Here is a 24,701-nt window from a genome sequence, read left to right on the forward strand (position 1 = left end):
AGTTATGCACCCAAACTTCCTTTAAAGAAAAAAAATTAAAATAAATCACATTTTCTGAAAATTGGAATGAATAATTTCAAACCCCAAAGTGAAAATAACATTAATGCTGGTGGTGAGTTTTTGGGAACCGTTTGGCTGGAAGGATTCAGAAAAGTTTGGTATCACACAGCTTAGAGGTTCATCCTCTCTCTGAAAGACTTCCTCAGCTTAGTGCGTGGCGCCGGAACGGGACCGGTACCACTGCAGCCTCTGACAAACACAGGATCGGCTGCATCCTCGGGGATCTGGAGGCTGTGGTTCTGGCAGTCAGGCTGCTGTAGTGACAGCTGAGTTGGACCCTGGGTGTGCATGTCCAGGACGGCCAGTGGAGCGTTCTTTCGGCTCGAAGCAGCTGCGCCTCCGGCGTTGTTCCGTTGGAGCTGCTGGATGATAGCAGAGAACTTGGCATCCAGAGAGGGTCTGCCCGTTTTGGACCTCATGGTTGGACGTGAAATTGAAGTGCCGGAGTTTTCCTTCTCCTGGTTTGGAGGAGGAGGTGGGTGACGCAGAGAGGAGGGCAGGGGAGGTCTGGGTGGACAGGGAGGGTTGGAATAAGGCTTTACATCAGAGGGAGGGGGCGGAGCCCGCCGCTTCTTATTGCTGAGGGGGGTGGAGCTGGTGTTGTGGTTTGGGCTTGAACAGGGGGTGGAGGTTTTGCTCTGGGACAACAAACTCTTCTCCACCACCACTGAATGGGACCCATCAAACAGAGAGGACCAGTTAGGGGCCTCCGTCTTCTCCTCCTGCCCAATAAGGAAGCGGCCATCTGTCTCTTCTATTTTACTATGGATTATGTCTGTGATGCTCTCAAACTTGCTGGGCGAATTTATACCTAAGGGAGATATTAAATTAACCAACGACAAAGGAAATTCACAGATGAAACATTTCTGCTTTCTCTCCCCACGTCTGACGTGTGAAAGAAATAATTCTCAAAGGACACAGAGACACGCATCCCTGGTTTCTCATTTGCATGTAAAAGGATTTCATTTGCATGCATCATTTTTTGGAATGAAGAAAAATATTTTTTGTGAGGTGATGGGAAAACATTATCTTAAATGAAATAGAACTTTTTTCAAAGCTGCAGCCAAATATCAGCTTCCCTTTAAATCACTTTGGACTCTAATTCAAATTATTATACTCACTGAGGTCGTTGTAAACAGAGTCGGCCTGCTTGGCCAGGAAAAGTGATGGTTTCCGTGGTGATGCCACCTCAATTTTCATTAGCCGATCGCAGCAGTGAAGCCACTGGCCTGGTCATAAACAAGGACGGACATGAGAGACGGTGATAAAAGGTTACTGCTCTTTCATCCTGAGCAGATTTTCTCCAAGTATCAGGAGACTTTAATGGTACAGACGCTCTAATCATATTAGCAATATTAGATAAATATTACCTCTCACTTTTAAAGCTCAAATAGAAAGTCTTACTCTGGTCATAGAGGTGCTGGTGGAGGGAGTCTACCCATTCCTCCAGCTCCTCCCTGGAGTCCGCAGTGAACACAACATTCTGAGATCCCTCGGGTGAAGGGTTGATGATTGACAAACTCTTAGATGTTCGGCCACCTCTCTCTTTGTCCAGCACACAAATCCGGGTCTCCTACAGGAGCATTAAGAGCAATAAGATGGAAAAAAATGTTTTATTTAAGTCTGATCTCAGTGTGAGAAACAAGACTGCTAAGATGATTACATACACTCAACACATGCAGGGATATCATTAATCTGGACTTTTAAAAGGTTCAATTGTGGATTAATTCAACATCTAGCAACTTTAGGGTCTTTTATTCACAAGAACTGAGTGCAAGAAAATTATAATTTTGTGTGGATTTTTCCTCTTAACAGATAATTAAAATATTTATACAGGTTCAAATAAATGCTTGATCAATTATCCTTCAGCTATAAATAAGCTCCTAGCCTAATTCTGGCTACTTTTCTTCTTAGAAATACAAATTCTTATTAAATTAGTTGATTTTTTGGCACAAACTGAACTTTTATTGAAAGTTTATAAAGGTTGTTATAAAAGTTATAAACACTAAAGCCAGGGTCATTTCAGAGGCTAAATAACAGCTCGTTTCCATTTTAAAACTAGTTCTGACGTGAGCTTGGGATACCCATCCTGTTTTAATACAAACTTCTATGCTACTCCAACAACCCGAGTCAACCTGTCTCCCACACATGTTTAGATTTCCAGATAATCCTATGAATCACCAGTGATTAAGCCTAAGATGGACTGAAAATATCAGTGTCTCAGCCCAAACTAGAGCTAGTTGCATCAACCCAGAATGACAGGGAGAAATAAGAAAACTGCTCTTGAATGGGTCTCAGCAAGAAATGTATGATCAAATGGGACAAGGCCTAAGCTATGGATATATGGTAAAGAAAGCATGATGAGGGTAGTATAATGCTGTGGGTCAGATTCACCCTCAGTGGTACTGATATAATCCACAAAATGGGTTGAATAACTTTCCCTCAAATCTACATGAGGAAGGATAACACTTGGGCCCCAGCAGGTATTCAAACAGGACCATGTTTCCAAACACGTATCAACACTAATCTAAAACAGGAAATAACACAACTTCGAAGAGATTCAACACTTAAGAGGATAAATGCCTGGGTGAATCCATAGTTATGCAAGGATTTCTCAAGTGCCTTTCAGGAACAATTTAAGAAGTTTTTACAAGCATTTTAAAAAGTTACGATTGTTTAATACTACCTATTTACGCTTTTAATCAAACAAGCCCTCCAAACCTCCCAGGTCTCCTCAAAAGAGTCATCTATGTATCTACAGAGAGAACAAAAAAAGGACCAACCCACTGTGAGATGTAATTTGGCTTTTATGGTACCTTTGAAACAGCCTTCCCGAGGACCTGAGCACAGCTGAGAGCTTGGATAGTTTAAAAAAACAAATAACTCCTTCAGACTTTAAGCTAGACCATAATTGTTCCCTATCACATATTATTGCTTCAATATTTTCTAATTGAACATTCTAATAAGTTTTATATTCATATCTAGTTCATGTGTGATGTATTTGCTATTATTTTAATCACCGTTCTAAAACTGCTTTCTTAACTTCTTTATCTTGATGTTATTGTCTAGCAGATTTTTCCAGAACATTTTCTCAGATCCTCATCCTCTGTGATTCTTCTAATTATCTGTCTTTTTGTTTGGTTTAATTAGCTTGAGTTACATGTGTTTTTTTTTTTTTTATGGAAAGTGCTCTACAAAGATTGATTAATTCATACAGCATGTGGTGTATTAATTAATATATGAAGAGAAATGTTAACACATTTTTTGTGGGGAAGGGGTATATTTGAGCCTGTAGACATAATTTTGACCATCTGGAGATTAGAAAAGTTTCCATTAAACGAATAAAGTTAAATGTGTGCCACCAATATGTTTTCAAAATTAATTGGAGCTGGAAGCTCTATGATTATTCTACCTTAAAAAAAGAACAGGCGGCTGCATCTAACTTCAATACAGTGAGATAATGCTAGTATCTCATACCAACATTCATTCAGGAAAAAAAAAACTGAGTTATTAAGTTAATACACTAAAGTGAGAAGCTACGTTTTTTCTGTATCTTCTCTGCTTATATATCTGTTTTATATTCCCCTCTCTCACATTATTGATTTGCACATTAAGAGTCGGTTGCACTTTAGCATCGATTTCTTCTGGGGTGAAGTAACAGGACAAAGAGCCGGCGCTCAGCACACAGTAGAGATTGCAGCAGCGGTTTACTCCCTCCACACTTTGCTGAAAATCAACAGAGGGACAAAAAAAAAAAAAAAAGGATGATTGCATAAACCACACCAAAACGTAGTCATTCTATGTGATGTAATAAGCGAAGCTGTCTACCTTCTGACTCAAATAGCCGTTCATCATGCTCTGCGTCATGCAGGCCGGCTGTGCCACTAGCCGGCAGCACAGGTTGCCGTAAAGGGGGAGCCAAGATGACCACTCAGCTGTTAGGATGAGGAAGAGAACAAAAAGAAGATATTTTAAAGTGAAATAATGTTCAACATTTTTACCTAGAGGGCAAAAACTATGTCATCTCTTTCTATTGTGTAATTTAATCTAACAGTTACTCAAACATCCCTTCAACAGGGTGTTTAAAAGGTTTTCAGATTCCTTGGCACTTTTTCCCATTTTATAGTACTACAAACAATGGCTAAAACAATAAGATCGGATTAATCGTGATTAATCTATTATTGGAATAATCGTCAACTAATTTAGTAATTGATTAATTGTTAACTGGAGTATAGAGACTCTAAAAGGTGCCTTAAGCAGACAGGGCGACACACTTAAAGCAGTAATTGTAACAAAATTGTAAACAAAAACAAAAATTTGTTAACATTTTGCATTTATGATAAAAAATAAATAAATAATTGTTCTGTTAATATGCTCTATCCAGAACTCCTCAAATGGAAAAACTTATTTTTTACCTGGTTCAATTTAGCAAAAACTCTTCTTTAAGGAACCAATTGCAATCCGATCATTAATCGATTGATTGTAAAAAAAAAAATAATCGACAGATTAATCAATTAGCAAAATAATCTTTAGATACAGCCCTACTTCAAAGAATATTTTCAGAATGTAATGTGGCTGTTTATGCACAACTCCTGTGTTAACCGTTAAGTGGAAGTAAAGACTTTGGAAGGTTTTGCTAAAATAAACTTTGATGTCTCGTCTGCATTTGTATTTAGTATTTAATAAAGCTAACGCCAGCAGCTGAAATGTTTTTCTGTACCAGCTTTGCAAAATCTGCAGATTGAACATTTAGCTTCTTTTTTTTTTTGCCAACTCAGTCAAACTGGAAGGAGATCTGTCTGATTTCGGTCCATCTGGACTTTGACTGGGTCATTTTAACACTTGAATACGCTTTGAACTGAACCCTTTCATTCTCACCCTGGCTGCATATCTAGGGTTAGTGTCCAGCTAGAAGGTGCATCTCTGCTTCTTTTGCTGCCTATCCCATCAACTCTGACTAACTCTGACTAACTGCTTTGTATCTGCTGAAGCATTCCCACAGCATAATGCTGCCAACCTGCTTCTCCGTGCAAAACATCCTGACTGGTTTCTGTTTAAGGCAACATAAAGTATTCTCTTTCCAAAAGATTAGGCTTTTTTTTGACTGCAAGGCAACAAAAATTTAATTTTGTTCTCAACTGAGCTGAGCGCCTTATTCCATGCATGGAAAACTGCATGAAGGATTTCTTATAGGATTCTCCTTGTCAACTGTCTGTATTACATTACTTGTAAATGCTACCAAATTCTGGCCTGTAAGTTTTGATAGACAGATACGTTTTGGCAGGTTTGCAGCCATGTCATGTTCTACAGTCAGATAATAGAAGGAACAGTGCTCATCCTGAAGCTAAATGTATCACTGACCTGTCTGCTTTTCTCCTTAGTCTTACTGATGCTACTTTGTCTCTTTAAACACCTGACATTGTGACAGAAAACCCGAATCCACCCTGTATTAATCTATACTTTGATAATTTTGACTGATTTGGTTATTTTTTTAAGGCAAATGTTGCAAATGATTTTATTTAGCAGTAAAAATAAGTTTTTAAATGATTTTGTAGACCTCTTAGCTTTTTCATACCACTTCACAATTACATACAACATTTCCTGCTGTGTCCCAATAATTCAGGTTAGGGAAAAAAAAGTCTTCTTGACATGTTTTTTCTTTTTTTCCAACTGTCGCTGTTAAACTTAAGGTAGATCCACTGGTAAGCCAGAGTTTACCTGTAACTCCATAGACTGAAAAAGTCTCATAGAAGATGTGAAACTTTTCATCAAAGAAGAATCCATTCTGAAGAGTTATGAACTTTTTTGTTTTGATAAAATACATTGGGTTTTATTGTATGCATTGTGAATGTTAAAACTATTAAATTATAGTGCAAATTTATTACATTTGGATTGAAATTCAACATTAACACCAACCAAAATGAACCTCAATAACACATTAATAGACTTAAATGTAGCTGTCCATATATAATCATAATGAATAAATTATGCATCATTAACTTTGTATTGATTACATTTATGAGCTGGAGATTGTTGTCTCTCTATAGGCCATAAATAAGGTTGGCGTCTTTGTCTCTTACCATCTTGGTAGACGATGAGGGAGTGAGACTGAAAGCTGCTATCAGCATCAGGCAGGCCGAGTGTTGTACACGCCATCAGGCTGTATTTGGCTCCCCTGATTATAGGTAGATACACATAAACAGATCAAAGTTCAGAGCTTTAAACATCCTGTAAATCTCAAACGGCTTCTTTTTAGAATGAATAGACTTTATCTCTCCAAGCTGATTTCCTTAAATACACTTTTGTGCACTTTTGAACTTGAGACAGACCTACACAAGAATATGGGAAAATCCCAGTACTAATATAAAAAAAAATATCTATTAATATCTGAAAGCTAAAAATAGTCACTACTACACACAGTCATCTAATCCTTATTAGGATATTTGAAGCTGTCTTTTGAAAAAATCCCACACAAACCCCCTCAGATTTGTACAGCATCCCAGTGTCAAAATGGTTCCAAAGAGCAGACAGAAAGCCAAGACAAGCTGCAGGATTAGTTATATAATAAAGAAATACATACAAAGGTATTGGGTTGTCCTGCAGGAAGCTATCAGGGTCTGGAGTGTCCAGCAGGGAGCAGAGCTTCTTTCCAGCACTCTTTCCCAAGGAGTTACGGAGCTTCTTTGCAAGTTTCTTTGGTGTGTTGGACAAGGTGAGCTCTTCCTCCAGTGAACAGCTCCACAGCTCCACCTTCAGCTCAAATTGAGGAACTACATCTTTGCTATAGGACAATAATAACAGTCTAATGAAAACATTTGAAGTATGTAATGAAATAAAGCTGAAATTTCACACAAATTACCAGCAGTGTGAACAGGAAAAATTACATAAGACTGATAATTCATAAAAAAGGGGGTCTAATTCTGAAAAAAAAAATCTTGTAACATTATAAAAAAAAAAAAGATACTCATCTGCAGCTAAATATCCTGCAAAATCACACTGCTTATGTTTTGAGGCTATGAATAGAGGAATAGAATATAGAAAATATATTTACAATATGGTGACTCCCTCAAAGCAGATATCGGTGACGGATCTGTCCACAACAACCATGTCGGTGTCAAAAACTTCAGAGCCAATCTGCATCAGACAGAACACCGCAACCCGACGAGAGCCTAGCAAACACAAAGGAGCCGCAGCGTGTGTTAGCATAGGAAACACAACAGAGGACATTATATGATTCAATGGGAGAACATACTTCCTCTGTTGTTAAAATGGTCTGAATCCCTCCACAATAAAGGGAACCGCAGGCCTAGAATAAAGGAAAGGAAAAATCTACTATTAGATACTAACTACTAATAAAAATCAGCAAAAATGCAGTTTCACAAGCGGCATATGATTTTTAAATAGATATGAATAGTATTACCAGTAATTGCGATGGTGCCAGTACAGGGTAAACGAAAAGATCCAAGCCTGTGAAGCAGTTTTCAAAAAACAGTATTCAATTCAAGGTTCTCCCAACTCAACATTTTAATTTCAGAAACCAGATCTACGTTTGCCATTTACAAACTCCACCCAGAAATGTTTTCCTAATGTTGGTAGTAATCTGCAACAAGAATGTTCAACTTGTGTTTTTATACATCTTCACACGTGTCACAAAACTTTTTTTTTTTTTACCTTCTCTCTGCTCTTATCGCGTCCGGCTCTCCTTTCTCCCGCTGCAGCTGGGCTAGATAAGCCTTGATCCTGGCGCTGCAGGTCAGCAGGTTCTTAGAAGCGCTGAGAACTTGTTCCCTTTTACTGCAGGCCAGCAGCAGCTTGTACGCTCCCTCACGGATTCTCATCTCAAAGGCAAGCTTCTCTTGCATGCTTGTATTCTTAAAGGCCAGAAAAAACAACAGGATGTTACCCAGAGACAGCATGGGTAAATTCAAGGCGTAAAAAAGAAGGTTCCCCAATAATATGTTCATTTAGAACTTCTTAAAGACTTAAATGAGTCACATACAGGAAGGTGTCTTTCTAAAAAAGTTGACATATATATGTCAACTTTTATATGTCAAGCCTATTTAAATAGTTTGCTCATCTCACAAAACTGATAGCTACAGGTAAGTCCCATTCAAGTACCAACAATAAAACTTAAGCTTATATCTAATAGGAAAGAATAATCAACTTTTTATACCCACTTTTTCTTATACTTTTAGTATTCTGTGTTTTGTGAAATGTGTGGAAACAGAAAATGAATTTTGATTCAACTCGCTGATAATAAATCAAACAGGAAATGGTTCCACAAAAACTAATGCTGAGTTACTATCTGCTAAACAAAGTATATTATTTACAACTAGAGGCCTGACAAAGAAAAGTTTGAAACCCTTGACAAGATTAGACCTAAAATAACAGCAGATGTTTGGCTGTTTTAACCTGTTGATAAAGAATGCATTGATCAGGTTTTTACAGCAGAAGGAAAAAAAATAATGTATGTGGTTTACACAAATGAGGGGTATTGGTTGATAAATATTTCCTTTCTTTTGTTAATTGAGACTTGTGTAAGATTTGTTATCTTGTGCCACTTTGGTCATGTAAGGAGGTAGAAAAAAAAACAATATTCAGACATAAGATTTGGCCCCAAAAAATAAACATAAAAATCAGCACAACATTTCAGGGATTGGGTAAACTGATGTCTAAATAATCCGTTTCAGCATCGGCCTTTAAAAACCTGTATCAGTCAGTCTCTAGTGCAAATGTTAAATGTATTGATTGGGAATTTGGCAGATCCAAGGGTCTCGTTTGAGCTACCTTTGTGGATATGGCGTTTTAATTTAACTGTTGAATTAAAAAAAAATCCACTATGAAAGAGAATAACTTGAAGTTTCTGTAATACATGATAGATTAAAATTAAATAAGAAAACAAGTACATAATGAGATTTTTTCTGATCTTTATATGGCACAGATTTACAACATATATCATCTCAAGGCACATTACAAAACAGGCAGGTCACAATGGTAATCAGACCTTTAATATGGTATGATCGCATAGACAAAGATATATTTTGAAACATATAGTACCGGTAGTTTTAGTTTTTTGTAAGGTTGATCTCTAGTGATTATTTTAACAAATGACTAATCCCTGATTAGCATTTTTCCGAGTTTTTGGAGCTCATGAAGCCGATTCTGCCTTTTTTTTCTCCATGTGCATGTAATAATAACACAAATGATAGCAAATCTTATACAAAACTCAAATTATACAACAAATACAAATTTATTAACAAATCAAATAAAAACAGAGGAAGAGGCAATGCATTGCTTCATGTGATTTTAAGGCATGGCTGCTGAATGAACTGAACCTGCAAACTGGGAAGGCATGCATGCATCAGCAGATTCCAATGCAAGAAATAAATGCTATCGGCCAAAAATATATCAATCTATCTCTAATAAAGACTGAAAAAAGGTTGTACTAAAACTGATCTGATAGCATTGATCAATTGACCTTGCAACAATCTTTGCATTGAATCTTATGTCTGTAACCTTTATATGTCATTTAGCAGATGCATTAAATAACTTTTTTTTTTTAATTATGCTTTTCTTTTAACTCCCACAAAAAAGGGAAATATTAATTCAGTTAATCTATAATCTACTGTGGTAACAAAATCAGACAAATGACCTAAAACAATCAATGAGCTATTCTAAGAACTCTTCTTTCACAAAGAGGAAATTTTCACAAAGTAAAGAAGATTATGGAAAACAGTGAGCATCCTTGTCAGAGTGTCTTTAGTCAGAGGCTTTGCCAGCCCGTAGCAAATCAGACCACTACAGAAAATCCCTCCTGCTTACAGCTATTAACATCAACACCAACCTATTGAGAACAACCTCATAACTTTAAGATTGAAATTCCCATTGGAGTTCAATACAATCATTTTTAATTGAATTGAATAAATAAACGTGGGAAAAAAAGAACATTCAGAGCCAATCAACAGAAAATAGGGTAAAAATATTATTCAGCAATTGCTTTGCACGTCACTACTTCAACCTTTGTTTTATTATATTGACATATATGACAACAAAGTCAATAATTGACTTATCAAGTGCAAACTACTTTTCCTCTTGCCAGTTTTCTTTTTGTTTTTAGCTTCTCAAAAAACCCCGAAAAAGCTTGGGGAAATTTTGATCTTTAAAATGCACACAGATTTGATTTAGTGACATTTTATTCAAAGGTTACTTAGCTTCAATACTTTTAATGGCACAAGATTCACAGGAGTTGCTAAAAATGGGATTTAGCAAATTTCTGAAGTGCCTTGTTAAATATACACAACCCCATTATGAAGGAACTGCTAATAAACTACGTAATAAAGCATTCAAATGTCAAACTACTTTCAGAAGTAGACATCTTTTGTAGACTTTGAGCAAAATAATTGAGATCATGTTATTATAGATCTGGTTTATTGCCCATTCATGCAATAAGAGAGCAAACATTAAACATTTTATTCAAAATCTGGGATAATCAATGACTTTAAGGTCTAAAATAAAGATGATGATGTTTAAGCCATTAAAAACCCTCTTAAATGCTCACTCAAATAAAAAAAAACTGAATTTATAGTTAATAAAAAATATTGTGATATTTGCAATCTGGCATGGAAATAACCCTGCAATATAAGATACATACAGTGAGCATCGTCTCCCATTCAAAAGCAACTTGGGCAGACAAAGATTGCTTGATTTCTAATCATCTATACATGATTGGAGTTTGTGAATAAATGGAGCAAAATGTTAAGTTAATCTACAAACAACTGCTTACCCTCTATATCAGGACTAAAGATGTGCACCTTTTTAGGTATCTGTCCTATAAACAGAAAATGTATTCCCTCTAAATAGCTGCAGGTTTGTCATTTCATGTTTTGACCAGTTTGAACCAAAATGAACAGAAACAAAAATGGCAGGTTCTGTTTCTATTGTTGAATGAAAATGCTTCTATGAAGAAAACGGGTACACGAAAAGAGGTTTAGTGTTGTCTTCAATTAAACATTCTGATTAAAAAACGAGAATTACGTTGCTCTTAGGTATGTTGCACTTTGTTAGCCTTACTTATTTCACTTTGTAACGCTTCGGGCATTTACTGTCATTTCATTTAACCACATCTCGTGTCGTCGCCTCTTTAAACATACCTCTTTCTGTAAGAGCAGAGGGCTTTCTCGTATTTTCTTTCGTTTAATCTCCATAGCCATGGCAGAACCTGCAGATAATCCAGATTTGTAGCTGCCTTGTCGTTTGGAAGTTTGAACATCCCGCTGGTCCTCCATCTTTCCTGTCCATTCGCTGCTCAAAACACACATCCACGCCTTCAGGCTCAGATTTCTAACGTCCCTTTCCAACGGACGTGGGTGCGCTCGATTTCTCTAAACACGTCTACCGGATCAATAATAACAACATTCAGTTTGGAAAACAGAAAGATCACACCGCTCAACCAATACAATTTAGAAAAGACCGCGCGGTGTCTAAAAGTTAACATAATTTGGAAAAAAATATTGTATATTATGTATATCGACAATGTTTACTCGGTGTAAATGCAAACTAAAATAAATGAAAAATTTGATTTACTTAATTTATTTAAAATTCACATTAATTTTGAGACAAGTAACTACATAACTAATCACACAACCATAAAAGAGAAGGTGCTATGGTTCACTACGGCTCGTCCCCTTACATAAATTGAACGTTCTTACGCTGACGTCCTTACGTCAGCGCAGCAGACAAGAACGACAGGGTTTTAAAAATTTTATACACAAAATAAAATATATACCGGTATATGTATACCGGTATATATAAAATAAAAAAAAATAAAAAAAAATAAAAAAAAAATAAAAAAAAAAAATATATATATATATATATATAGATATATATATACATATATAATATTATTATATGTATATTATTATATAAAATATAGACACAAGACTTGGTACCTTCAACCAATTCAAGAAACTATGGTATTATGGGACATCACATCAGTGTGTGAGGCATACATTTTAATAACTTCAAAACCGATATAGAGGCCAATTCGGATATTTTATTCTAAATACACAGAAATTCAACCAGATGTCACTAAAATATTTGAATATATATTAATTATTATATTTACATTTTTAAACTAAATTGAAGTATCTGTTCGTATTTTAGCGTTTTTGTTTTTGTTAGAAGATAGAATTCATTTGGTTCCAAAGAAAATACAATATAATTTTAATATTGTTGCATTTTATAAAATGTAGAATTTATTATTACAGTTGGTATCACATTTGAATAACATGTTTAATGTATATCTTACCTTTTGGGTCTTTAAAGTCATCAAGGTTGGTCCTTTAGAAATCCTTTTTTCATTTGTGGTTTAGACTCCTCTGCATCCCTGTTAAATTGACCCGCACTTTATGCTGCAATCAGGCATAATAGTCTCATTTTGCCAGCTGTGAAGCCAAGGTGGTGCTGCAGAAACAAAAGCTTTCTGAAAGTGAGCAGTGAGTCCAGGAAACCCGCCCACTCGGTTCTGGCGGACATTGCTTCTGGTTGAGTTGGAAGCATCCACGGTTGGAAGTGTAGACGCAGGCGCTTCTGCTGCTGATGTGCTGCATCAAGCTGGGCCTTGGCAAATACCAAACAGGAAACGGTGGTAGTTTCAAACTAAAAGACGGGATAGTTCTTAAAAGTTGAGCGATGCACTCACACTAATCCTCTGAGTCAGCCTATGTGATGTCATCTACCATCTGCACACCTCATTAGTCATATTTTATTCAGTTTTTATAGCAGAAAACCCAACCTCTGCATCGTAACATAATTTAAATATGTCTTTTATTGTCCAATAAGCTAAAGAAACATAAAAAAAAATACATACTGTAAAAATTTGGGGAGTTTTTTTGTTACCAAAATTAACTTGATAAAATGCTTTGTGTAGAAAATGACATTGCATTAGATAGATTCTACTTGAATCTTCTAAATATACTACATAAAAAATATAACACAATGATCATATTAAAAAAAAAAAGGATTTTACAAATGTATGCTGTATAGCACTTTGTCTGCCTTGGCAAAGACACAGGTTTTTCACGTTTGAAAGGATTTAAAATGTTAATAATATAAGTGCATTTTATACTTTATTTACTCTTTTAAAAGTTGTAAAATAGTCTTTTATTAAGCATGTTATTAAAGAATAAAATATTTCATTGTTTTTAATTAACAGCATACAAGTTTTTCATTCCTTTTTATAATCTTAAACAGCATTTCAGGCAGACCAGACTGGTTTCGGTGTAGATTAAAAGGCTTGCACACATCTCTGATAAACAAAATGACTCGTAATTCTCTCAGAGGCAAAAATTAACAACAAACCTTGATTGGAATCAGTATATTATTATGTTGAGCAGCATTGTTGAACTGTTTAATGTAATTACACTATAGCTGAGAAGCCTGCTCCATGATGAGCTATTGACTCCGTATCAGATAATATATTATAAGAACTGCTAATATGAATAATTGTTTTAACAAAATTGACAATTTAAACACAAATATATCTTACAAAACCTTGGATAAAAGTAACTTTACTTAAAAGAGGAACTGGATTCTCCTGTTCCACAGTCTGAAAGCATGGATTGCTACTTTAGGACAATCCTTTTATATCAAAGTAAGGCACAACTAGCGACTCCTTCTAGGAAGACACCAGGGGTGCAGAAGGAAGAATGGAGTCACAAGTTTGTTTCCATAACCGAGACACTGAAGGGGATTTTACCAACAGCCGAATGTACACAATTTACTGCAGGTTTTCCTTATCTATCATATTGTCATCCTGTCTTATTCGTAGATTGACACAAAGGCCAAAAAACAGAAACCTTTTCTGTGTTTTTAGACATTTTTCAATAAATCCTAATCTATATTTGACTAAATCTATTTTCTTTGATCATGTAGTTTCCCTGAGCAAGCCCTCTGCTCCCTGCCATGGACAAAGAGCCACATGATCCATTACAGCCTCCACTACTAATAAAACTATCAACCAACTTCAGGGATAAATCTATTTTGTAATTATATTATTTCTTTGTATTTTTCACATATTTACTTTTCAAGAATACCAGAATTGGCATATATTCATATCTGACTGAATCCTTTCTAAGTATTAATCAGATGTTATAATCCAACAGTTACTCAGTAATTGAGTAGCCTCTTTACCAATTACTTTTTTAAAACTTTTTTAACTTACTTGAGTGAAATATTGGATGACTACTTTTCATTCTTAATAGAGCAAAAATACATTGAGGTATTGCAACTTGAGTACAATTTTTAGCAGAGATTCCTTGAAAACATGGATTGAAACGTAAGAAAACTCTGTATTTGTGAAACTGGAATAGCATTTTCTATACTTTTATTTTTTGTTTTACATAATGCCATCTCATGAATGAGACAATAACGGAAATAGTGAAATTTAGAGGAAGGGTACATGGACGGAGTTATTTCGTATAGATTCTATGAACCACATTTTGGACTTCTGAAACCAGACCTGTTAAATGACAAAAAAGATTCTAGACTTTTACAAATGGATTCTGTTTCTTATGTATGTTGCTTCAAATAATTTCTAAATAGCCCATTGATCATTTGTTGTAGAGACTGATGGCAGTACGAAGGAAGGGTCTCCTGTAGCTGTCTGTCTTACAGTAGCTCTGGAGAAGCTTCTGACTGAAGACTGAACATTGTCGTTGTATAATTGTCTGATAAAGGATGGCCAGGTGACATTCTCCATTTTCTTTATCCATCATTCATTCATTATTGATCATTTAATGTATTAATCTGCAGTGGTTTTCTACAGGACCTCCCAGAGTGATACTGACCCTCTTTATCAGCTCTTTATATACCAGCATATACCGGTATCTGGCATGAACCTGCTCCCAACAACAGAAATTAAGAAGCATATCATTACGAATTCAACATTACAATGCTGAAGATTGAATGTCTGCATTTGTTTGTGCCAAGTTTAAGTAGCAGAATAAAATTTGGCCATGAATCACAGCTAGATAAATGCATCTGAAGTTGGTACCTGAAATAAAGTTTCTGGTAGGATTATTTTAGTTTTTCTAAAAGAGTTTAAATTACATCTAATCATCTCTACTTCCGATATAAACAGAGGTGTCAAGTAACAAAGTACAAATACTTTGTTACTGTACTTAAATACACTTTTTCGGCATCTATAGTTTACTCCATTACTTAATTTTCTTCCTACTTCTGACCTCTACACATTACATTTTCACACAAGTATCTGTACTTTCTATTCCTTAAATTTTTTAAACAAACATTACTTGTTACTCTTGGCCTCGGTTTAATGATTTTAAATATTTATTTCACATCATGTGCGCCATCCAATGCAGATCATTGGCACCATCCACATCTAGTTGAAAATTTGTGTAATTGGATGAGTCATAAAACGCAAACACTCATTGGTTGGCTAAAGGAAATCATCAGAAGCAAGCAGGTGTTCTTCAAACTGTAAACGTGAATTGTCTATTTCATGCTACAATGTTGGATTCAGAAAAAGATGTTGAAATGTCTGAAAGGTCGGACACAGGAGAGAGCATATCGGGAGATTGAGACCAACAACAGCTCCCCCATCCTTGGCCCTATCTCAATGCAATTTTCCAAATAGTCGTACACTTTAGCTTTCAATTCATATAATGGCATCTGGCGTTTTTTTTTTTAAAGGTTACTTTATACTTTTATACTTTAAGTAGTTTTAGCACATACTTTTTCACTTTTATTTGTGTAAAGAGGTCAAGTTGATACTTTAACTTTTACCAGAGTGTTTTTAAACTGCAGTATCTATACTTCTACTTAAGTAACAAATGTGTGTACTTTTGACACCACCGGATACAAAATAATGTTAAATGCAAACAAGAGATACATAGATTCGTTAAAACAGTTTAAGCTTCTTTAAAACCTTAATGCAGTTTGTAAAAGACAGACTTTATTTTCAAATTTTGGGGGTCTGAGATCAGCAGATTGAGAAAATGTAAAAACAAGCTGGAGACAGGAAGGGACATTAATACAAGAACAGCCATTGACGGTGGATGAAGCACAGAAACCTTTCGTCTTATTATTGTTTCCTTGTGTTTTATTTTGAAAGTGCTGACCGGAAACAGTATCTGTCCTGCTCTTTGATGCGCCTGCCGTTATTTTCAGAGGAGTAGCTTATTGCTGAGCAACGGAGGAAGAGAAGGCCAGCGCTCCCAGGGCTGGGCTCCACACACACCTTCAGAAGCGACTCACAGCTTACAGAAAAGGGTAAGTGGAGCTTAGACTCGACTTTTACACAGAAAACAATAAAATTAATAGGCTTTAAAACGGCTTTCACCGTAAAGACTGTCTCACTCACGTGCAGTTTACGACAGAGAGAGAAGGAAAAAGAGTCGATTTCAGCTTTTCCTTTGCACATCTCCCGATTTCAGGGGATTTTTCAATGTCAACTGAAAAAAACTGATTAAGTTACTCACTTTAAAGCTTTAAATAAATGGGTGACCGAATTTAATCAGCAAGCTGGAGGAATATCCTGCTAAACATGCTGCTGGATGGCTCCCTGCTCCACCTTTGTTAGGCGACTCAGTCTCCCTCACTCTGTTCTCTCTACTGAAAAAAACAAACAAAACAAAAAACAACCGAATACATAATTTTTTTCTTCAGTTTTTATTTGGAGTTTATATCATAAACTCCCAACCTACTGTTTTCCTGTGAGTTGCATCCTTCAGCAGGCGCTCGGATGGCAGTGGAGGCAAGATGCACATCAATGAAGGTCGTTCCCATTAGGGCGCTTTGTTTATCTTTTGGGAACCAGGCAGCCCTGTTTTACTCTGCAAGCTGTGTGAGGAGATAAATCTTTCCAGTTGATCGTTTAATTTGTAGTAAAAATTGGAAAACGTGTTCCAATGTCGGACCCCTGTCCTCCTCTAACGGTGAGGCTTTGTTTTCATGGGGCAGATGTAGATGGCCTACATCCCCTCTCTTTGTGCTCAGTTTGGATTTTTGCAGCCATCAACACATCCCCCTATAAAACTTTGGGAAATAAAGAATATATGAATTAAAAAAAACACCTGCAGTTTTTTTTGGGTTTTTGTTTTTTTACTCTATGCTATCCTAATGAAACAATTGAAAAACACTGAGAGTCAGGGAATTAAAGGAGAACTGAAACAAATGTCTATAACATGATCTAAGAGCTACTGCTGCTTATTTTTAAAAATGTTTTCAATTTATTATTATTTTTGTTTTTTAATGGTGTCCTGTCTGGCAGTAAGAATAATTGTTTTGATGCTAAAAAGAGAGCCCAACAGATTTAGCTGGTATTGCTGCTTAAATAACATGTTATCACTTGGGCTGCACATATTCAGCAAACATGCAAGATGCAATACTATTGGTGAATATCACTGTTTGCTGATTTGATATTGGAAATCGGTTCAATATAAGCCGAGACATAAATATCTGATAATATTGATCTGCATCCCAAATCTAAGATTTAAGCAGCTCTTGTATTCTGCACAACTCACGTGGTCACAACAGCTGCTGGGTGCAAAATTTGCAATGCACAGGATTATTATCTAATTTATTCATTTAAATTTTGATAATTGTGGTATATTCTTATGTTTTATTTTAAAGCATATGTTTTAGTTGATAATAAATTGGTCTGTTGCTCTCATACCTTGCATTGCTCTTTGTTTAAGTAATGTCACTTTATTAAGCTTTTCCTTAAATTCCATACTACAAAATAAGTATTAAAAATATAATTTGTGCTCTTTTCACATTGGGTCAATATCAGTTTTAGCCAATCCTCAAAACTCCAATAACAGTATGGTATTGGAAATTAAAAAGTTGTATCAGAACACCCCTAGTGAGCGATAGTGAAATCTATCCACTTTTTCTCCAACTTCTGCTCGCTGTGCCCTCCTATGGTAATGGCAGCGTCAGATGAAGGAGTCCGCCCTGCAACCAGTTTGACCCCATGCTTCAGCTTCCTGTGTCCTTGGGCAAAGGCACTTCACCCTCATTGCCCACTGATAGGGGTCATAGGGCGTGGCGGCGGCTGTGTACGGCAGCCTCGCTTCTATCAGTGAGCCCGAGGGCAGCAGTGGCTGCAATGTAGCTTGCCACCATCAGCGTGTTAATGTGTGCATGAATGAATGAATCCACTGTAAAGCGCTTTAGAGTCCCCTGACTTGAAAAGGCATTATATAAGAACAAGCCTTTTACCATTTACCGCCTGAAGGAGCTAAAAATAATGAAAAAAGCTAACACGAATATACAGCATAAATGCATTAATCCAGCATGAAAACATTTAGCAGATGTAGCCGAGGTTCATCACTACACTAATCACTTAGCCTACATAACATAAGATTAATCCCCTTTCCCCCCTCCCTCCTATAGTTAATTTGAGGTTCATAATACAGACTGACATTATTTGTAATGTAGGACTGGTTAGCCTTTAAGCTAGCGCCATCTGTGATTTAAAAGTGACATATTACAATTCTCTACTAGATTATTTGTGTTGTTTGAAATAATTTTTTTTTATCACTCACTAAAATGCTCTAAATGGTTTAGTTTTCACTTGTTGAGAAATTTAAACTCTTCATCAGTTTTGAGCTCCCTTATAGAGCCAACTTTTTAAAGGCATCTCCACTGTAAGGTGTATGTAAACATCTCTGGGCAAGTTTAGTACAAGGACTTTAACATCATCGAAAATATTTCTGTAGAACTTCAAGACTTAATGAAATATGTTCAGGTAGTCAAAACTAACTATTCCTTAAAACATTTGAACAATTGATAGCTAAAGACCAAAGCTTTAAGGACTAATTCATACATTTCCTATCTAATGACAGAAAATAAGCCATCTTTACGCATTCATTAGACCCTGCTAGTCTGCACTGTGAGATCTACGAATGTACAGTTACAGTAATACTCCTGTTTAAACCATTACACATATTCTTTTCAGTCTTTTTGTTCTTCTTCTCTAAGTAGCTGGTGTGTAAACCAGCACACTAAGAAGCTACTTTAAAAACAGTTCAACTGAGCTCAAAAAAGACATACAGTTTTAAACAAATGTAATTTCTTTTGTTGTATTTCACATATATTTTGAATTAGAATAATAGTGCTATTTAGAATGTGTTGCAAATATACTCTAAGATGTATTATTGAGTCTCAGTTAGGACATATGAAGCATAGGAATGGTAGGACAGAAAATGTTTTTTTCTTCTTTTTTTTTTTTTTTTTTTAACCACAGCTTTTTGCCTGGTAGAGGATACCATGCAGGCTGCTTTTTTTCTTTCCATTCTCTCTTCTGCCCTGCCTTCTTTGCCCTCCCGAGAACCCCTGGAGTAAATATGGCTACTAGCCGGCTGCTTTGCTCTAAAAGGCTTTTGCATTTAATAGAAGCAAACTGTGTCACTGTCACAGGACTGTTGATGCAGTCTGAAAGAGGAAGCAGCAACTTTGTCCCAGCTAGGCCTTAGCTTACTTCTGTGCATACCCATTACATGGTTACACTGAATCCCAGCTCATATACAGAACTAATAAATTCATTTTCTGCCCATAAAGCTTTACATGTTTTGCTTGTCTCCTCCTAAAACTAGAAGCCATGTGATGAGGATATTGATGTGCCGATTATTAACATTGATCTCATTTGTTGACAGCATCTTCTCACTGGGTTTCTGCTATTTCCAGTGTCCCACATTATTTAGATTTGGTGACCAAGGAGCTATATTTTCATGCATAGCGCCTCATTCACTGCCCTGGAGTGCAGTCTGGACGTCTCTGGGGAGTGTAGTCCGGCCTGCCCATGGCTATTGTGTAAAGTAGGAAGTTTAGGAAGTGAATTCATTTTACTTCAGTGGCGAGGGAAGCATTACTTGTGACTGAAAACAACTTAGCTTGGAACTAGATATCTTGACTCTATTTCATTTGTTGGAAATTTTTTTTAAACATGATGCGGGAGAGAGTCCTTAGCTAAAAATATCAGCAAATTTCATTTCTGTAATCTGCCAGAGTGGAAACATTAACAATATTATGGGAGTCAGGTAGCTTGGTGATGCTGCAGACACAAACAGAGAGAAAAGCGGGCTCAATGGAGAAGAACATTGCAAAACAACAAGAGAAGTTTAAAGCTCTTTATTTCCACAATCACCAGCCTCTCCCTTGTTATGGAACATCAGGACTGTGTCACAGTTTTTCTTTCCAAGATTAAATTTTATTAAAAAAAAAGAAAAGTGGAACATCTGTTTTGGGGTGTAACAGTCTGCACTCCCTTCTGAGTTTCCTTCATTACATGCTGAGCTTTCCACTGCTGATATCGATCTTAATTTCTGCCACTTCAATTCCCATCTTGCTCTTTTCCAACCCGATTTTCCTTATGCTAACCCCTCTGTTTTTTTGTTGTTTTTTTTATTATTATATTCTCTTTCCTTCTAAGTGGCAGTGTGAGTTTCAGTATAAGCGTTTTCACTATTTTTAGCTGGTACCAAGGCTATGGCTCTGAGTGGTAAAAATGTTGGAGCCGTAATCAACTTTTGGCTGAGGCGGTCAAAGACTGATGTTTCTGTTAAAGCGCCACGGGTCAGTCATTATCTACCCAGCAGGAGAGCTGGAGAGCTTCAAGAGCCCTCTGCACAGCAAATATATATCTAATGTAGCGCCACAATCCTACTCATAATCCATAGAAATACAGTTAATTACAATTATTTATACAAATCACATAATTATTTATGACTAATATGAAAACAGCTATTACACTTAATTTTGGGTAGCGTTCCAATTGTACATTCAGAATGTACATTCCTCTTAACAGATTTTATAGAAAAGCTCCACATAGAGTGTTTAAAAAGGACTTGTTATTTCTACTAATGAAAGATTTCTATGTTTATTACCAGATCTTTAAATAATTCAAATAAGGAAGGCTTAGAAAAAAGGAAGAAAAACATTTTACACATGCAAAAAGTAGCTGTGTTGCAGGATGACCTGCAAAAGAATAGAAAATTTGAGAGTTTGAGAGCAGTTGTAAAAGAAAGATGAAGTTCTAAGCAATACAGTTGGAGGTAATAATGATAATAGTTGTAAAACATATCAATAATATTTATAAAGATACTCTTTATAGAAAACTTTACATAAGTGACTCAAAATGATACAAAAAATATCTAATATGAAAAGAAATACAAAGATGAAGATAACATCCTAATTTAAAAAGATTAAATATCAATCATAAAACCTGGAAAAGCTAACTTTTTCTGCTCCTCACTATAGTGGGGAAGGAGCCATAATCAGATTTACGGTAAGATAACGCTCTATACACCTGGATTTACTGCTACCAATTCCTCAAAACACCTGCCATTGCAGAATTTTGCAAGATAAGGTAGTTTCATATTGATTTAATAAAACATAACTCTGTGTTGTACTGAGCTAGAGGAGAAATGTTGAAGAAGAAAAGTTAGAGATTTCCACTTCAGACGGAGGTACCAGATGATGTTAGCTCTCTGGTGTAATATTTCTGTCAAAGCTCGGAACAGAGGACACAGTATTCAGACAGAAGGATATTTCAAAGGGTGTTTATTTAAAAATGACAGAGAACAGCTAGGGCATTTGAGGCAGGGCCCTCTGCAAGAGGAAAACACAGGTTAGCGACCACGTTAAACTGGCGAAGGATGATTGCAATTGTGTGAGTCACTAACCTGGTCTTATAGTTCAGTTCGTGCCCAGAGGAAGAGGTGGATTCCAGCCGGACAGTTGCCAACACGACACGACGAACACTGCCCAGAGAGTCCCAGATACTGAAGCACCGAAGAATGAAGAACTGGCAGGAGATAATATCCAAGCAGACAAAGGAAGGCAGGACTATCCAGAGGGTGGAGCTAAAGCCGGTGTCAGAGAGGCTCAGGAGTTGGGCCAGAATATCAGAGATCCGTAAAGGTACTGAAGGGCAATCCAGGTCGTTGTCAGAAAGCAGTTCCAGGATCGGTCAACTGGTAGAATCCAGCAGGAGTCCGACGACAGGTCAGGCAAACAGATCAGAACAGAAACAGGTAGGCTCAGAGATCCAGAAGCAGAATGGGGTCAGGATCAGGCAATCAGAACACAATCAGGTATGCTAGAGAACTCTCACCAAGGGCTCGAATAATCTGACCCTGATGACTGGAAGTGGGCAGGTTAAATAGAGACTGGAGCAGATGACACAGCTAAGTGGTGATGAGAAACTTGGCGGAGCTATGCAGGTGATTGGAATGACTAATCAAGCCAGTCATAAGCACCAAGATCATGACAATTTCAGTTGGTTCATGGTTTCTGCAGTCCTCTGCATTCATCTAATCCCTTATTCCTTTATTCCTGACAGTCTCACATGCCTACAGATCTTTCTCCATTGTCTGTCCTTGTACCAATGCCTCCTCCTTTGTGGCCACAACGACTGCATATAGAAGCATCTAATGGCTGTTATGGAGACTAATAGACCCCACTATGTTACATTTTTTTCCTGCAAAGGTACATTTTTCTTTCAGAGGTTTTACAGATTTAACTAGGGTTGCTAATAACTATGTACACTGTTGTTTAATAGTTGAAGAAAGTGCCATTCTATATCAAATCCTCTTTTTATCCTTTAAGGTAAGAAAATGTATGCTTTTTTTTTGAGAAAGGTTAACATACCTCCTTCGGTGCGTGAATAACATGCAGTGAAAGAAACTGCTGCAGGACATTCGCCTCATTATACTCATGGATTATTAATGATATAATTCCTCTGATCTCTTTATCATCACAATCACTTTTTATAGGTCTGGTTATTTATTATTAGACTTTCAGTGAAAAAATATTTCAGTTTTTAATTTTATTTAGCTTAAATGTGTGTTATATTTTGGATAATCCCATCCTCTGGATCATTTAACTGTGAACCTCTAGGTCTGCAGGACAGGCTGAGCACATGGTTGCAGAGCATGTGGTGGGTTTATGTCTTAAGGCCATAGGGAGGGGCAGAATGGGGTTGCTGGGTTGTGTTTGGTAAAAACAATGGAGCAAGACGCATTGATGCTGGCTAAATGGAGGTGTTAGCTTGTTTGTTTTCTCTTGCCAATTGTTCATGTGATGCACCCTCCCTTTCTGCGCCATATGTTCTGTTGTGCCGCATTGGACCTCTTTTTTTTTTCTTACTAACATGCTGAATTTATTGGCCACGTTATCACAAAGCTATAGATTCCCCCGTGTAGCAAGTATATAGAGGCACATGGTGTTAACCTGACAGCATAATGATTTATTAGCTCTCCCCCTGTTAGTTTATTCCAGTCGTTTGGGATACATGTTGAAGAATAGTTTTGGTGTCGCTGCAGAAATACAGCTGATATCTGAATTAAATATTGTGTAGAATAGATGATTATCTTCACTCAGTACCCTTAGTGTGATTCGTCAGTGTTATGTTTTATCGGTGACATCCAGCCTCTGTTTAAATCCAGATTTAGAAAATCATAGTGCTTGCAACATGACCTACTTCAGGAAGTGAGCGGCTTATTTGTTTCTCATTCGACCCCCTCTTGTGATTTGTTGTTACACTATCATTACATGAGACTTATTAAGGAGGAGTAGCTTTTTTTTTTTTTTTGCCAGCGGTTTTATGTGTAAACTCCAAAAGTGGTCTGATCTTGGTTTATCTTTCTTTAGCTTACTGTATTGTAGCTGTACATGAAAACTGGATGGGGTCTTTTTTCCAGAAAACACACCGCCTGTCTACACCGAGTCTCTATGATGATAAATTTCAGTTAATGCCGTCCTCCTCATGAACTGAGATTTTGATGATTTGAGGGAAGATACAACATATATTGAACTTTTTAATGGCTTTGATCAGTCAAATCCTGAAAAATATGGTTATTGTACTTTTACTAACTTCATCAGAACTAAGAACTATGTCACATATACACCTTACATGTGTAAATTATTTTGTTTTGGTAACAATGCATCATGGTAATTCATTAGAAAATCCTGTTTATAGAACTGTTTCTCTCTAGAGCATGTTCCTCATCTCCATCACCAGCTCAGCTACTCACTGGTTTGGGACGGTTGTGATCACTCTGGCATACACGACGCATCCTGGCAGTCGACTGCTGGATGTCGGTTTCATAGCCCTTAAATAAAAACTTGACATCAGTCTTACCCAGTGGATTTCTAGTTAACTAGTTAGTGTCTTTTATCTTTTTTCTAGGATATTTTTTTAGTAAGACTGTAAGGCAGGTACTTTTAATCTATATGTTTATACAATCAAACTATCACGCTAACCAATAGACCAAGAACATATACCACCTTTTTATGCAATTTCCGAAAAGGTTAAGGATTTTACTTACTCTGAAACTGTTGTTTCCAAGTATTTATTTTGGTACATTTGAAAACTTTACGTGTATTTCCTATATTCTCTGTAATATTGTTTCATCAACCAAGAATGACAAAAAAAATGAATAGATGAATAAGATATTTCTTCATCAGACACTGAAGCATCAATAGCAGCAACTATAGCATGTTGAATCAATAGACATGCAGCCTGGTGAGTACCTGGTGCACATAATAGAAAAGCTCTGGCTATTATCTGTTTGTGTCTTTCAAAGAGGAACAATGGTTGCTGTTCACTTTCATGT

At 36.5% G+C, this 24,701-nt stretch overlaps 2 protein-coding genes across 11 annotated transcripts in view; one reads left to right on the forward strand and one right to left on the reverse strand.

Annotated features, from left to right (window-relative positions):
• Positions 1–3: 3 nt before the first annotated feature.
• Positions 4–12,559, reverse strand: LOC107086919 (rhotekin-2-like). Of its 2 annotated transcripts, XM_015378202.1 has the most exons (13): positions 12,368–12,558; positions 11,211–11,451; positions 7,732–7,931; positions 7,481–7,527; positions 7,313–7,366; positions 7,112–7,229; positions 6,641–6,841; positions 6,141–6,235; positions 3,889–3,995; positions 3,655–3,786; positions 1,465–1,633; positions 1,182–1,289; positions 4–871 (listed from the first exon to the last, which is right to left on the reverse strand). In XM_015378202.1, the coding sequence occupies exons 2-13, from the start codon at positions 11,376–11,378 to the stop codon at positions 171–173; spliced, it is 2,100 nt and encodes a 699-aa protein (XP_015233688.1). In that variant the 5' UTR covers positions 11,379–11,451; positions 12,368–12,558; the 3' UTR covers positions 4–170. The 2 variants fall into 2 exon arrangements, with proteins under 2 accessions (XP_015233688.1, XP_015233689.1); XM_015378203.1 differs by lacking the exon at positions 3,655–3,786 and having other exon boundaries at positions 12,368–12,559.
• A 3,660-nt stretch (positions 12,560–16,219) lies between these two features.
• The window catches only part of cep170 (centrosomal protein 170kDa), a 53,135-nt gene continuing 44,653 nt past the window's right edge, over positions 16,220–24,701 (forward strand). For all 9 annotated transcript variants that reach the window (XM_015378186.1, XM_015378191.1, XM_015378192.1 and 6 more), the window contains exon 1: positions 16,220–16,350. The gene's annotated coding sequence lies outside the window, so the exon portion shown is untranslated. The remainder of the gene's footprint in view (positions 16,351–24,701) is intronic.

Source organism: Cyprinodon variegatus, unplaced genomic scaffold, assembly GCF_000732505.1.
Source record: "Cyprinodon variegatus isolate N-32 unplaced genomic scaffold, C_variegatus-1.0 Scaffold166, whole genome shotgun sequence".
Classification (NCBI taxonomy): domain Eukaryota; kingdom Metazoa; phylum Chordata; class Actinopteri; order Cyprinodontiformes; family Cyprinodontidae; genus Cyprinodon; species Cyprinodon variegatus.

Excerpts from the sequence above, each read along its gene's own strand:
- LOC107086919 (XM_015378202.1), bottom strand. The coding sequence starts at position 11,378 with ATGTGTGTTTTGAGCAGCGAATGGACAGGAAAGATGGAGGACCAGCGG. Across the intron at positions 7,528-7,731 it reads GCGATAAGAGCAGAGAGAAG|GCTTGGATCTTTTCGTTTAC; the intron begins GTAAAAAAAAAA and ends ACTGCTTCACAG. Across the intron at positions 872-1,181 it reads CTCTGTTTACAACGACCTCA|GTATAAATTCGCCCAGCAAG; the intron begins GTGAGTATAATA and ends TATCTCCCTTAG.